General features: G+C 32.9%; 1 protein-coding gene across 2 annotated transcripts in view; it reads left to right on the forward strand.

The window, feature by feature from the left end:
- The first annotated feature begins 2129 nt into the window (after nt 1-2129).
- LOC124361962 (nuclear transcription factor Y subunit gamma) overlaps nt 2130-16679 on the forward strand; it is a 33287-nt gene continuing 18737 nt past the window's right edge. For both annotated transcript variants that reach the window (XM_046816077.1, XM_046816068.1), the window contains exons 1-2: nt 2130-2363; nt 12326-12470. In XM_046816077.1, the coding sequence (XP_046672033.1) occupies nt 2335-2363; nt 12326-12470 (174 nt within the window). In that variant the 5' untranslated portion in view covers nt 2130-2334. The remainder of the gene's footprint in view (nt 2364-12325; nt 12471-16679) is intronic.

Genomic DNA, 16679 nt, shown 5'->3' on the forward strand with positions numbered 1-16679 from the left:
AACGTTGCAGTCTACGCACTCGCATTTCCATGTTTTCTGGATGCCATCCGCTATTTTCCTGCATTCCGCCGGAGTTATTCTGACGCACTCCATCGTTTGCAGGCTCCATCGCATTCCATGCCCTTAACCAATCACAACTTCTCTAACACAGACACGACAATAGTTTTGCTTGAAATAGACGATGCCATTTTCTATGGTATGACTACCAAAATGAAACAGTAAGTGTTATAATATCTAAAAAACTGTGGTTTCTTTTTAAACGTTGATGCAAGTCAAGCAGGGAGACAAGTCGTTACTTTATGCATTGAAGTAGAAGCAGACGATGTGATCAGCTGAAGAGGAGATTTGTGATAGTGTGATAGACCAATATTGATAAAATTACATAAGTAGAAAATTAATTTGTAACAACATGCCAATGATTTGTAAAAACATGCACTAAGAGAGATATGCTTCAAGTTTTTAAAAGAAATTCGAACAAAACTAATAAATTTAATTGAAGTTTATAACAACAGTCACTCACTAGAAACAAGCCGAATCTATTGACCCAGGTTATGTCCACATGCTAATGACAGATATTACACAATCCATGATACTTTTCGGAGCACAAAATGCAAGTAACTAACAAGTCGCCATCTTATATTATAGCTCCATAGGTATTGTGGAGCAACTCTTTATGGTAACCCACATGCTGTAATCACTGGCCACTGTTATCATGCCGCATCCACGCCTGGTCATATAGAACTGCAACGTCGTATCCAGGAGACAGCACGAACCGCTGCAATTTATCTGTTAATGTGATATAGACATCACTTTACTGTATGATAACCTCTTGAACCTTTGACAAACTTCCACTGCTTCCAACTACGTATAGTATACCGCACAGATCGTTCACCCCCAACACGACCGGAATAATATAGCTACTGGCGAGACTACCATTCTTTTACACCAGCGAGTACCGCAAGGTTACATTCATCGCCTAGGCTGGAAAATGGGAATTACTTCAATCGCTGCCAGCTTCGGTAGACTAGAAATCGAAATCTCTTCTATGTAAAAGTCCCCCACTGTCGCTTTGACTCCGCTGAGTTCGATAACCTGTTCCGTAATTTTATTTACCCATTTATTATCACATGAGACCTAAATTGTAAAAATAGAGCTTGGGGTTGTGCAGCCAATGATACGGAAGGTCGATGCTTCCACTTCATAGAGAATCGTCCTCGCGTGATGATATTCACCCCTGAGCATGCAACCCGTTACCCACACGATACAAAATGTCGGTAAAATTACCTAGCTGACATATTGGACGTTGCAATTCTACGTTCCATCGGCCATTACTGATGCATTATGATGCCTTCCTGTTATTGTCATTCTGGATCAGCCCGGGACTTACCATCCACCAATTGGTAGACGACCTTCAATCAATTGGTTGATCTATATCAAATACTTGGCCGATCGCCCACGTCTGTTGTTTGTCCTCCTTCTTGAGCTTGATGACATTTGAGGGTGTGTATGAATCACCAAACGTTGCAGTGTGACGTGGCTGACAAAGCGAAGCAAGGCGTCTGACTAACCATAGGAACTAATGATATCTTCTTAGCATGTGTGAAATTTGTATTCATGGATTCGCAGGCACCTCCAGAATACGAATCTGCGGTTGAAACGTACCGAGGTTCTAGCGTATGCTCTCAGAACATTTCTCTTAATGTCGGTGTGTATCCAGGACAATATCCTCCTTCACACAACCATACACATACAATGCTATCTCAGTTAACGCTTTAAACCACAACAATACGCTACGGTACCATAGGCGGTTGTCAGTCCATACCATAGTCGTGTCACAATGTAGTCATGGAGCGTGGAAATTACGTATCGCACACATTAAGGTGACTAAAATCGTATACAGTGGGGATGAGGTTCTGTCCACAACCACCAAACACACTAGATTACTCATGTAGGTAATTGTCTAAAACATACACTTTAAAATTAACATGTGTCTAATATAAAGTATTCTGTTTTATATTCCAGATTTTAGCCACTTATACAGTTTAGATTGTTCAGGAACTTTTCATGAGTAATTTTTAAATTTGCAGGGCAATTCAGTTTTGTGGTAGTGGCCTCACCGATTACGGCAAGTTCGGCTTCAATTTTTGGTTTTAGGTTCCTGATTGGAGATTGAAAGTTGTTGGTCAAAATAGGTAGATTATGATTGGTTACAACTAGATTTATTTTGTAACAATTTAAAATACAAGAACCGCCAAAGATAAAAACTAATTAATTGGTAGTTTTCTTGCGGTATACGTCAGTTTTTGGTAATTCATTTCGTCAGTAAGAATCCTTATGTCTCTCTTCTTCGTCAACAGCCAGCAGTAAGCATTACTAAATTTATGACCCATTTTCTAATTTATTAAAGTAGTCAAAGTTTTATGTTATGAAGAAATAGATTTGATACGTTGTTTTTGAAACATGCATGCATTTCTGTGAAGCTTTTATATCATTCCTATTCTTGGCCTATAGGTTAGGTATGTGTATTTAATCACATCAATGCAAACCTGAATACATTAAGTTAGACGTGGAAGAAGGCTATATGTCAAGGTTAAAACTAAAATTCCGATTTAAAAAAATTGTTAAATGGATTTTTGGAATTTTTCATTACCCTTGCAGTTGGTAGACCATTTTTGAGTGTTTTGTACTTGTATTTCAAAATTTTGGTAAAAGTACATATTTACAACAAATCTAGGCTACATTATAATAAGTGGACCCGGTTTTTTATATCGAAGAATGTAATCATCGATACCTTATATTCATATCTCAAATCCTAGACTATCAATCGGTAGTATAAAAGTATCTGTAGTCCACAACAACAAACATATGTTTTAAATTAAAATGTGAATTTAATATTTACAGTGATCAAACAAATTATTATAACCAAAATTAGGAAAACTGAAGACGACCATATTTGCTCCTCTCACAGTTACATTTGTTTCTTTCCCACAAATTTCACATAATGGGTTTTTCGGTACGAGTCCTACGTGTTGAAGCCACGAAAAACATGTCTTATCATCTTTAAAAGCAATGTTGTGTAGTTTTCTAAAATTGACTGCCATTCTTAATAATCAAATATTACTTATGTAAAATAGAAATATTACCTTGCGTGTATTATTTGAAAGTGTTTACAGCTGTTGATATAGATTATTTAAGTTAATTGTGCAAAATAATTAATTAGTATCAATGGTTATGATTGCGTAATATCGTTTGCCAATTTCGATATAAAAAACCGGGTCTGCTTATCGTACCCTACCCGATTCTTTACTCATGAATATTGATGATTCAATATTATCGATCACTCGAGTGATGGATGCTTATTATACTGCAGCTGAAATATATGCACTGCAAAATATTAAATAAATTAATAACCAAGTTTTTATTTATGAAATTGGTGTTGAGAGCAACTGATTTATTATGCATTTTAAATTAAATAAATACTAATTAAGAATTTTTGCTGAAATATTGGCTTTAAAGTTAGTGGTTCCACAAAGCATAATAGAAAACCTAGATTTTACTGTCAAAGTCTAGCTTGATTGAGTCACAAGTTCTCAAATGTCAGATGACTTATGAGCATCATTTTGGGACATTATTGAAATTAGAGCCTGAAATAAAGCTAAAACAAGGTAAAAATCAACATAATAAACCATACCTACTATATTTCACTAATATTATAGCTTCCAAACACGTTCACTTCACTGCACAATAGCCTAGATTGAAATAGGCTTTATAATTATTATAACATATCACATATAAAACTACGTAATTACCATAAAAAACTCTACATATATATTTAAAAAAATCTGTAATAAGCTTTACTATAAGTAATTAACACTATTTTAATTAAAAAAATAAATACTTTTTTATGATAGAATAAAAGTACCAAAATATCAACTCGTTTGATTCCAGATAGCTAGGATGTTGACAATTGTTTTGAACACATCACAAGTTTCATGATATCATGAGGAACATCATTACAACCAAAACAGAAAAACAAATTTCATCATTGAAATCAGGAATTCTTTCTGTTTTAAATAGTATATAAATAATAGTGGGCGTGTTGACTTATGTAGCCTACTATATGAGCTGTCAAAACGTTTGCATGTCAGATCGACAAAAAAATAATGTTGATTGCCACTACAAAATTGATTCAAATTGACATAATGCCAATTGCCAGTTTAAGAGTTGAAATGATTAGGGTTATTGTTTTAGGCTAATAGGCAAATTGCCTATACATGTAACAGTGAAAAAGAGAGAGAGAGAGAAAGAACACCAAGAAGTCTTTCTAATAATTTAACTTCAATGGGAAATTTAAAAAAAAGCTGTCTTTTAATAATTGTCTCTCAGTATATATTAATTTAAATAAGTTAGTCAGTATATCATAATTACTGTATAATCTCACATCAAATTTACTCTTGGAAGGTTACAAGGGAGCTAATTGCCTTGTACTTTGGTATGAACAATTGTAGAACATGAAACTTAAATCTTACTTTGATTGTTTTTAGCCTTAGGAGTGTCGATACATTATTTTTCAGTTAATCCTATCACTTTTTAAGTGCAATTGTTCATTTTATGGTCATTCTGTATCGACATGAAGCTATATAACTTATCAAATAAAAGCCTAATTTGTGTTCTAATTTTGTGTTTAGTGGTATTTGAGTTATTTTTAGCTTCGCAGGCCTCCTAATTGGTTACCAATATGCTTGTCTTTCAGGTATTAATTTGTTTGCATTGTGCTAGCAACTTAAACATTAGTTTGCAAACAAACATGTTTCTGTCTAGTTTGGTCAAAGTTATTGTACATTAATGTGTTTTGGTTTAAAATTTTGGGATGCAGTATAATAAGCGGCCACCACGACAATCGGATCATCCATATTTCTGATTATCTAATCTACTGAATAATATCAAGAAATTTATTTTGCAATAAACATTTACAATCTTGGGTCCCAACAAATTACAGATAATTTATCATTGAGTTCCCATCTTTACTATACACAACATCTTAATATAAATGTGTTCTAAATAACAAAAAGAAAGATGTTGAACGCGTTTTTGGTGTTGGTGCTTTCAGCCATTACCAATGGAATGCACAACCAGACTACAGATAAAGCAAAAAGCAGAAAAATATTGCTTGAATTAAATTAAATCATTTTATAATATACATGATCAACATATGCTATATTCACGACCATCTACAACTAATTCCATTGAAATGTATTACAATATGTCAACAAATTTACCTGCAACACACACACACACACACACACACTTTATTCTGTACAAATATAAATCCAACATCAATGTATAAGATAGAACGCTATTCAAAGGTACAATTATATGAAAAGTTATACAATATAATCTATTTTCCTAAGCCTAAAAACGTTCACTAGTCTATTCATCACTTTTCATTTTAAGCAGCCAATCAAGTATGTAAGACTTAGCAATGTAAAAATTTTTTAATTTTACCATTTCTATAGGGATTTGATTAAATATTTTTGGAATAATGTAACTCAGCGGATTTTCCCCGTATGTATTACAAAATCTTGGCGGTTTATATTTATCTAATTTTCTAAATGTATAGCATGTTTTTGTGTTTTCTGTTTTAAACGAATCAGATAAGTAGTATTTTTGAATGATTTTTAATTTTAAAAGTTGTTTAGAATTTAAGGTATTGTATCTGTATAGTAAAAGGCTATCAGGAATTTGGAAATTGCGCTGCATTTATGGCACGCCCACCATTTGATACAGTGTTCTTCTTTGCAAGCTATCCACAAGGTTTATGATCGCCTTAATGACCTTGGCTGTACCCCATACCTCGACCTCATTCCGCATCAAGGATTAAAACATTGACTTATAAATTAGCTTGATTGCTGAACCGGGAAGGGTATTTCAAGTAATAGAGTTTCGCAGATACAGCTTTTAATCTTTTTACCAATTTGTTTATATGTAATTCCCATTTAAATTTGTGGTCTATAGTGATGCCCAAATAATTTATTTCCATGGCCACTTTTAAACTTTGACACAAACAACTGTTTTCATTATGGTTATATATAAACAAACACAGTCATGGTTTTTAACTATTGGAGGTCGATCAGGAATATTATGAGAGGAATGAAAGTTTATTACGAGGGATTTTTTAGAATTTATTATTAGTTTTCTGTTGTGTGCCCATCTAAGCATTACATTATAATCAGGAGAGATGAGGGATTCTGCCAGATAGAAGTCCTTGTAAGCCACCACGAGTGCTGTGTCATCCGCGTACATAAACTAATGTCCATGGAAATTTTGTTTTGAAAGACTGGTAACATATATATTAAATAGAATTGAGGCCAAAATACTACCTTGTGGGACTCCTTGGTTACTCTGTTATACTCTGTATGAACTATATTAATTGGAAATTTTAACAGAAAATGGTCTATTTTCCAGGTAACTTGTGAACCACTTTAAGATATAGGATTCAATTTCAATATTTTTAATTCATCCAGAAGTATGGCATGGTCAAGTGTATCAAATGCTTTTGAGTAATCAACAAAAATGGCTAAAACCTGCTTTCTTGAATTTAAATGATAACTAGCAGTTTCCCGCTGCTTCGCACGCAATTTCCCGTTGAAAGCAGAACCCTATATTCACTTATTCTTTTTCTATCACATTCTAAACATTGCTGAGATAATTGACAGTCGTTCCTTTGTGAGCCTCTTGGGCGCATTATGAAGGTATGTATCATATTCCTGCCTCTATCTTTCGTGGTTTTTGCTAGGTGTTGATAAGTTATTCAGAACAGTTACTGTATGCGGATGAATCTCGGTAAACTAATTAGGTTATAAAGAATCACATTCGGTCGGTTAAAATTAATTTTCTGTCTAAGATATTTCCAGTATTATTTTAGGAGTGTGCCTTCAAGAAAATGTATCAAAGAAACCAAGTTTCGATCATAAAGTGTCTTCTTTCGGCTCTTTTCATTTACCTTCGATGTAACCAAATTCGATTACCTTATGTGCAAACATTCACGGATTTGTATAATGAGGTTGTTTTCATAATAGCGTTTAATAGTATTTTCTTTGAATTAAATAGTTTATTGATCATTGATGTAATCTGAATTTAAAAACACTACTGATCAAGCACTTTACAATAAAAATGTTTTAAATTTTAAATGTAAACAAATGTTTCTGCCTCTTTGATGAACTTCAGCTGAAAGTATTATCAGCTGTTAAGTATCAGTTCGCTTTGTATTACGTGTCGTAGCGCAGTCTGTCGGATCCAATATAAAACACCAACATCAACAACAATTTATAATTAAAAAATTAATGAAATAAACTATTAAAATTGGACCAAATACCTCTCTAAAAGTATGCCTATGTTACTTCCAGGAACGTGTAGAATCACTGTACAAAATTTCACGATGTTTCGTGCATTGGTTCTAGAGTTATAACGGAACATACAAACAAACATTCGCATTTATATATATATTATATATATATAGATTTATAAAATTTGTAAAATCAAGCAACAAAGTTTCTGTCCCTTTATTTTTTCTGAAACCATGCTGGTTTTCACAAATTATTTTATTTTCTTCCAAGTATTTATTTAAATAGTGTGCAACACATTTCTCGAATATTTTATCCATGACCGATAAAATAGCTACAGGCCAGTAATTTGAGGCTAAGCTTCAAATAACAAATCAAAATGACAAACCGAATTACATTGTAGGTATTATGGTATAGTTCAGCTATGTTTTTATTTGTAAAAAGTAATAATTTAATGATGAGTTAAAAACTATTCATGTGTATTTATTAAATGTAACAATCAAAGTGGTGTAAAACTTACTTCTTACTACTTTGAAGTATAAGCATGTCTGACAGTTACACATAATGCAAGTTTATTGGTATTGCAGTTACGGCTATTACTCAAATAAGACACAAATGATTTTACATGGTTTGAATTTATTTTAATTGTAATATACCTATAATTGTAAATAACTATAACAAGAATAGTTTTATATTAGAAAGTTTAGGTATATCTAATTGATAATTTGGTTTACTGATTTAGTTGTCGTGGTGATCCTGCTTATTATACATACAGAAGCCAAATTGTGTTAGTGGTAAGTGTTAATAATGGGTAAAACAAGATCAAGTAATATAAGACACATATTTTACAGTATAATAAGCGGCCACCACAACAATCTAATCAGTGAACCAAATTATCAATTAATTTTGATTGTTGTTACTTACGATTACTTATTGCCAGCTTTTTCTAATGTATTAAATAACAATATTGTTTAAAATAATGTATCACACCAAGTATGATCTTTTGTGTGGTATTTGAGTAATAACCACAAGTAGGTACAATGATGTTGAATATGCGTTATTTGTGTCTCAAGTTTATCCTTCAAAATAGTTAAAAGTTTACACTGCTTTGTTTATTGTATTTAATAAACACATATTACCTAGTTTTTAGTTAATCGTTCAATTATTACTTTTTCTAGATTAAAGCTTTAGTACTGTGTAGCTAAAAAGACGAACTGAGACAAAATGATATCTAAAGTTTGCGTGAAACTATCTGATGAAGTTCAGTCAATATTCTCATAGACCCATACTTTCATAGTTCCATCTAAAAGTTTTTGTAATCAACAATAAGACAGATTCATACTAGTGATGAAACAAACACTTACATAATCCCTCACATTCCTTGTTGGACAAGGTTATGTGCAACAAAACAAAACTTCAACATAAAACATTTTTCTTCACGAAACTATACTACAGTACAGTATGTATAATCCGGCCGTTCAGTACTCTGGCACGTCCAGTAATCTGGCACTGTGATGGTGCCGATGAGTCATCTGTAGTTTTCAAGTCTCAGCTTGTTTGATGCGCACATTGAAGTCTGCATAGCAACAGTGGTGCCTTGTCGTCTGTTAATGGTAGTACACAGTGAGTCTGTCACGGGTGAGCTTAGTGAAGACGAGTAGTGAGTACAGTCAAATGCAGTGCGATGTCAAAAACGTAAGCATGTCACACTGATATTAGATTAAAAGTATGCCATTTTAAAATGTTTGAAAAAGGGTGAGCATTTGGCTCATTTGTCTAAGGAATACAGTGTTGGCCATACAAAAATTAATGACATAAAGAAGGAAAAGGAGCAAATTGAATCATTCTTCAAGACAGGTAATGAACCTTATTCCAGAAAGTAGGTGGGTTTTCGCAAGTATAATATACAATTTATAGGTGGTTCATGCAAGACTATATTTGGCACACACCTATTTCAGGTGACATTCTCATGGAAAAGGCAAAAACGTTTAACATAAAAATTACGAAAAAGGACGATTTCCATGCTAGTATTGGGTGGTTGGGTAATTTCAACAGACACTTGGGTATCCGATAGCTAACTTTAACTGGAGAAAAGCTCTTAAGAAATGTAGAGGCTGTTGAGCCTTTAGTTAAAAAATGTTAAAAATCCGTTGAAGAAATGAGTTTGGGTTCAAATTAGGTATACAATACAGACGGGATTGGTTTGGTCTGGTGTTTTTAACCGAAAAAAAAAAACCTTTGCTCATAAGGCAGAAGCTAGTGCCCCGGGTTGCATATTGGCAAAAGATAGAATAATTTTTATGCCTTGTTCTAATGCTAGTGGCACTCATAAACTGGAAATGCTTGTCATTGAAAAGTCGAAAATCCTAGGGCTTTCAAGAATGTGAATTTTCCAGTTTCCTACACTAATCAAACTAAGGGATGGATGACAAAGTTTTTTGAATGGTTTCATTAAACATTTGTTCCATTGGTAAAACAGTTTTTGAAGACACAGAAATTGCCTCAAATGCCCCTTTTGTTGCTTGACAATTGACTAGGACATCCTGATGAAGAAGAACTAAAATCTAAAGATGGTAAAATTTGCACTGTATTTTTGTCCCCAAATGTAACTCTGTTACTCCAACCTATGGAGCAAAATGTCATTCAAACTAAAACAAAAACTTTATCGAACAAAAGGAGAAGATTGTCATTACAGCTTTGAGAGAAACCAATCTGAAAGATGTTATTTTTAACTTGGCAAACGTGTGGGAAAACTTCCTACAAAAACAATTGTTTGTTCATGGGTAAAGTTGTGGCCTTCTCTACATTTATTACAGACTTATAAAAAGAAGGCTGAAAGTGATTTACAATCATAAAATGGCACAGATGTCGAATTAAATGAGTTGAGAGAAGCAATGATCGAACAGCTAGTGGACTAATCTGATGATCTAACAAAGACAAAAGCCTTGTAAATGCCTGGCTAGAAGGAGCAGACGACGGGCAAAGTCATATCATGACAGAAGATAATATCATCACAGACGCCAACAGTTATCAATTGGGTGGTGAGGAGGGAGGAGACAGTAATCACACACAGTAATCAAGGATATGGCTATCTGTGCCTTCGCCACTGCAGTCACTTGGGCGGAGGAAAAAAATGACCTTGAAGTGGTCTTGAATATTGGAAGGTTTTTGTTGCTATGGAACCACAAGTTAACAAATTAAGCCGTGTTTACACTATGCAACTTGTTAGTAAACTTTTCTTTGACAGCCTAGTTGCACAACAGATTTTAAAACACAATATACAAAGTTGTACATCAAAACAAAATCATGTTTTTCAACAAGTAGCTTCCCAATCTGAGTCAGTAAGTATCAAAGAGAATCTATGTTTTAGGAACTTTTATTCATTAAGATCTGGTTATGTCGAGCAACTTGTTTAAATCCACAGATCCAGTGTGTCTCAGGCTGCCATAAAATAAAATATACGATTTAAAGGGTGCTGAGTTTAACTGATCCTGCAGTATTTTTTACAGCAGATATTTTTATATTAATCAAGGGTACAACAAAAAGAAACTTCTTTTAGATTGGACGATGATTTTAAAAACAGAAAAAAATGGAACGCCTCTTGGATGAATAGTTGACTGGGATGATGAAGTAGTCTTTCCCTCTAACCTCACACAAAGAGAAAATGTACTAGTCACCAGCAACAAAGTCGGTATGTGATTACTCATATAAAAACAGACAAACAAATTTACACAATATAAAAACTAAAATGATTAAAGAGCCTTACCTTCATAGAAATTTTTATTTTACTTCTGTATATAACACTGGAATCGTGAAGTGTTTTGTAATACTCTGATCCAATTTAATATTATTTATTTATTTTATTAAAGATGTTTAATATTATTGGTACTTCAAGTAGTATGGTGCCAAAATGCATTTTCTTATGTTTTTATTTAATACAAATAATGGTACTAACCTCTATGAGTTCTTTAAACTCGTTCACTAGAGCATCAGTAAACATATTGTACATTTTTAACATAGAGGACAAACTTCTGTCAGTGTCACCAGTGGCCAAAACACATAGGGTTGTGGCTAGTAGGCTCTTTCACAGGAATTACATCCCTAAATGATGTCATTTCCATTTCTATTTCTCCTCCAATACATACAATCAAGTGCTCGAAGTCTGTATTTGTCATTCAACTGAGAACCTGTTATTAGTTGTTCTCAGTTCCTCTGCCAACAAGTTTGTTGTTATCTCTTTGCAAATCTGGTATTAAATCACTACCACTACATTTCTCCCTAGCTCTCAACAAAGGACACACCCAAAACCGTATTTTAGCTCTTACATTCTTCACACAGCATATAACCACACATGTCTGGCCATCACATCCTCCGTGCTTGAGGTCATCATGGTGACTAGAAGTGAAGAGACATGGTGTAAATGTTAAAAAGAGGCCATTGTTTCACAACAAATGTTAAAAAAATATATAAAAGAAGAAAAGATCAGGGCTTATGGAACAAAAGTTTTATTAAACATGCTCAACAAACAGACATTTCTTAAACAATTTGCATAGTGTAGACACGGCTAAATGGATCCCCTCTAACCAAAAGAAAGGAATATCAAACTTTTCAAAAATATTTTGCACTAAATCAGTCTGCGTGATCTGCTAATATTAGGATATATATATATATATATATATATATATATATATATATATATATATATATATATATATATGTCTACCTCAGGGTTATTATTATTTTATGTGAACAGTTCTTTTTGTATTTAAGCAGCAAAAGCTGCCTAACAAAACATCAAAAACTTCTTATGCATAATTTCTATCTAAATAAAAATCCACATATATCTTAAAACTGTGTATGATGAGAAACTGGATTTTTTCTAGTAAACTTATTTTATATTTAAAAACACCTATTTAATAAAATAACTTGTCTCATTCATTCAGTAATCTTTACTTATATATCTCTTCAACGTTTTATCCTAGGGACAGTGAGTTGGATGGTGAAGGATCTTCTGGAGCTACAGCTACCACTGCGGCTGTCACTCAAAATGTGTCAGAGGCTCACCAGGCTTTGCTCTCCTTCTGGCCTAGAGTCACAGAGGAAATAAAAAAAATTGGACAAGTGAGGGTTAGTAGTTTATAGTAACTACATAATGATATTAACATTGAAACCAGCTCTCTAGATCATTAGAGGATCTGAAATAGTGAATTCACATGACTGCTGATCAGATTTTTGAGGGCTGACAATGAATACCTGTGAATACATTATTAAAATAGAATTATATTTAATCCAAAGTTATATGACTGAAGAAAAGATATTGAACTTTTATTTGTACAGGTCTATTAATTACAAGCATATACAGTTTTTTTATTATAAATTAATAATTGCACAGTGCAATGGTAACCAAATACAGACATCAAATTTCCTTGTCAGTAATTTTCCTGTCTGGGTGGCATGTCATAGTAAACACTTCAATTTGGCAGTTCTGTAAAATACATATCATCAATTAGTAAGGTATATTATGGTGGTATGATTCAATTTTCTGCCATTATGTCAGTAAAATTGATGTATATTTTATCTTTCTAAAAATGTTACCTAAATTATTTTTAACCCTTGTACTGTTTACAACATTATATTGTTGAATAAAAACCGTTTCTGTAGAGTTAACTGACATTACGTTGTCGACCAAACATGCTCTTACATAAAACTTCTTATAATAAAATACCTTGTATATTTATCAATGTTATTAAATGTATGCACCTTAGGATTAGGAAAGAAATATACAGTATAGGCAGTGGATTACAGATAATAAGGAATTTAGTTTTTTGAAATATAATAAATAGTAACAGAAATGCAAGTTATTAATATGTCTCACAGAGATTAATAATAGAGAAGATATAAAAGAATAAATAAAAATTAATGTTGTCAACTGGTTCATAAAAAAGCTACTTTTAACTTTGGTACACTGTTTCCGTTAAGTATAATCACGCAGACGTTTCAAGGCCATTATTTCCACTTCAGAAGTACAGACTGTCACTAAATATAAAACATCGGCCGGTCTACCTGTATTGTGGCATGAGAATAAATCCTAATACCTTCCAGTTCCTCAATATCAGAACGCTTTTTACTGTCCTTTATTATTACCACTGAGGAACAACCAACTGATACAATTTCTACATCGGCCTTCTATGTAGTGGCACCAATGGTATTTTCGGTATGAAGACAATAATTTACTTCTTCCAAATTTATATTAATCAATGTCTCGTGGGCCTGTTAATATATGCATGCAATCTAAATGCCAAATATGTGTTAACCCTTATATTACCTGGCCATAAGCCATGTGTTGGTATTTTAAACACCAACGATTTTCATGATATGTAGGTATATTTGTTAACATTTACAGTTACTGATGTTTATTTCAACATATCTAGAGACTAATCAGTATAGTTCATACACATCAATCTAGCAACAGTGTTGGGTTGTAAAATTTGTTAAATTCGTTTGCCACTTCTTTTGGCTCATTAGTAACTTTTTGTTAACTTCAATTTTTACTTTCACATTTTTTGAGAGATGGGAGGTTTTTGTAATATGTTTATTAATAATCTTCCAAGCAGTTTTAGAAAAGTTTTCAACCTCTTTGAGGACGCGATTTATGTCATAAGCTTTAGTGGCTCTGATGACTTTTCTGTATATTCTCTTATAGGACATATAACAGGTCCTGAAGTTGTTGTCATTACTTTTAATAAATATAGAGTAATACAATTTTAATTTATCCCGTGATACAAGAATACCTCGAGTGATCCAGGTATTTTTTTGAGATCTTGTCGTATTTTTATCTTTTTTGAAAGGAGAAGATATGTCTAAGTAAGAGGTTAAGCATTCATAAAATGGTTTAAACTGATCGTTTGGAGTTTCAGGTTTGTTAAGAAAATACCAGTTTTCAGCTTTAAGACTACTGATTAACTTTCGCATGAACTTAATATCCCGTTTGAATTTAAAAACTGGTGGCACGAGTTCCGGCTTACACCCATTAGCAATGACCACCTGCGCAAAATGATCAGAGATAGCAGAGTTAAATACGTGGACTGAAGTGTTTGGAATATTTGTAATCACGTAGTCGATGGCTGTGCTCGTCGTTGGAGTCACTCTAGTCGGCTCGTTCACTGACCAATTTAGATTTAAAGTATTAAGGATATCGCGTAGCCGTTGGGTTTTGGTGTCAGTATGGTCCAGAACATTTGTATTTATACCTCCAATTAAAATAAATTTAAAATTTTTCAAAAAGAAATAATTGAACAAAGTTTCAGGTTTTTCATAAAACATTAACACCAACACTTGGTGATTGATACAATCCAGTGACTAAGACTTCCAAGTGACTTTGTTTGGATTTTGCAGCCTGACTCGAAATTTAATTCTGAACAATCATTTATTTTTTCAGGCTGGAATTTAATACATGTTTTGAAAAAAATTGCCACACCGTCCCACAATGAGCTGCCAACTCATAACTCTTGATTTTAAGAAGATCTATTGTTTCTGATGTAAACCCATGCTCTGACATAATGAACACATTGGGTTTCTTTTCATCACACAAAATAGCGAGCTCATCGGCCTTATTTCTAGCGTTCTGAGCATTTATGTGAACTACTTGAAGTTTATCTGTTACATCATTTTGAATTTTGGTAGGGACTTTATTAAGGTTTTTGTTTAAATTTTGAGATCTTGGCGTGTGGTCCAGATCTGACGATCCAATTTTATCCTGGCCTAATTCCAAGGTTCCGGCCTTGTAATACAAAGGCCGGAACCTTGTAAAACAAATTTTTTTGTTTACAAAAAAATTCACAGTTTTGTTAATAATATGAATATTGGTGCAAAGAAGATATTGTCGTTTTTATAAGAAAATAGCGCACATTTTTTTCATTTAAAAGTTTTATTTTAAATAAAATCCCTTAAAGTTATGATTATTTAAAGAATTTATCTGTCCACCATTTTCTAAAAAAATGAGCAAAATTAAGTTTATTTTGTTCCATTTTAGAAAAAGATACCTAAAGTAAGAGTACCAAATTTCAACTCGTTATCTCTTGTAGTTTCTTATTTATGGTGGTTTACAAGAAAAACACAAACAGGCAGACAGACATTAAACGGTACGTTTCCGGACCCATGTGCAATGGAGTTTTTTCCTTGTTTTGATGACCTGTATCAAGTCCTGAAATATTGCACACCTTTTATGAATCACCCTGTATATTATACAAAGTTATGTAAATGCAACAAATTGATAATGGAGCATATTATTAATTCACCCCTTCGTATACTATGTTTAAAGTCATTTTTTCAGAATACAGTGCAGTTAATTAAATTAATTAAAATGACTGTCTGTTGTATATCATGTTAGTATAGTATGACTATGTTTATATTAATAAAACTATTATTATCAAACTGTTATGTATGCATCCATTTTCACGATGTACATTCTTAAATTGCATTGTGTTTTGAAGCTTTTGTACGGTTCCAAGCATTTGTATTAATTATTCTTTTTTTCTACATGAAATTTTACATAATATCACTATCTCACATATCTGTTTTTTCATAATAACTTAACTTCATAAGCATGCCCTCCCCAAATGAAAAAAATCAACAAATTTGTAAATCATAAAGAAAGAAAAACATTCTCGTAAAACTTCCAAACAGTCTTCACTGGAATTGTTAATTCACAACTAGCATTTCAAACTGATTTCTGTGAGCTACGCGTGAAAGTCTGTCTCACTCGCTCAACACTCTCTTCACTAACTGTTGGTCGTCCCGTACTCTTTCCTTTGCCAAGGCAGCATTCCAAACTTCAAACTGATGATACCATCTACAGATGTTATCACTTGGAGGATCACAACCAAACTTTATACGGAACGCACGTTGCTCAGTTACTACAGATTCGGTCTTACAACTTGCAGAACACAAAAAGCTTTCTGCTCACGAGTTGCCATTTTTGCTACTAACGGATTGCGGAGAAACCATTGTGCCCACATGCACTCAGGTTACAACAAACAAAACGGTTTGATTTGATGTATGAATTATAATTTATGTTATATGTAAAAAAACTACAAAGTGTTAAAAGCCCCAATATAAATACCCGGTATATACTTCATATAAATTAATCATCATTTGAATTTATAGTAAACTAAAATAAAAACCTAGTGTGAAGCTCTAAAACTGCTTGTCGCAGGGCAATCAAATGTGAATAAATGACTATCACAGTATTAAATCCTTTTCATAACACCAGGTAAGTCAGAAATGTATATAGAACAATGTAATAATTCATGTGCTTACAACAAAATAAAGTCAATA

The sequence above is a fragment of the Homalodisca vitripennis genome, chromosome 1 (assembly GCF_021130785.1).
Source record: "Homalodisca vitripennis isolate AUS2020 chromosome 1, UT_GWSS_2.1, whole genome shotgun sequence".
Lineage (NCBI taxonomy): Eukaryota > Metazoa > Arthropoda > Insecta > Hemiptera > Cicadellidae > Homalodisca > Homalodisca vitripennis.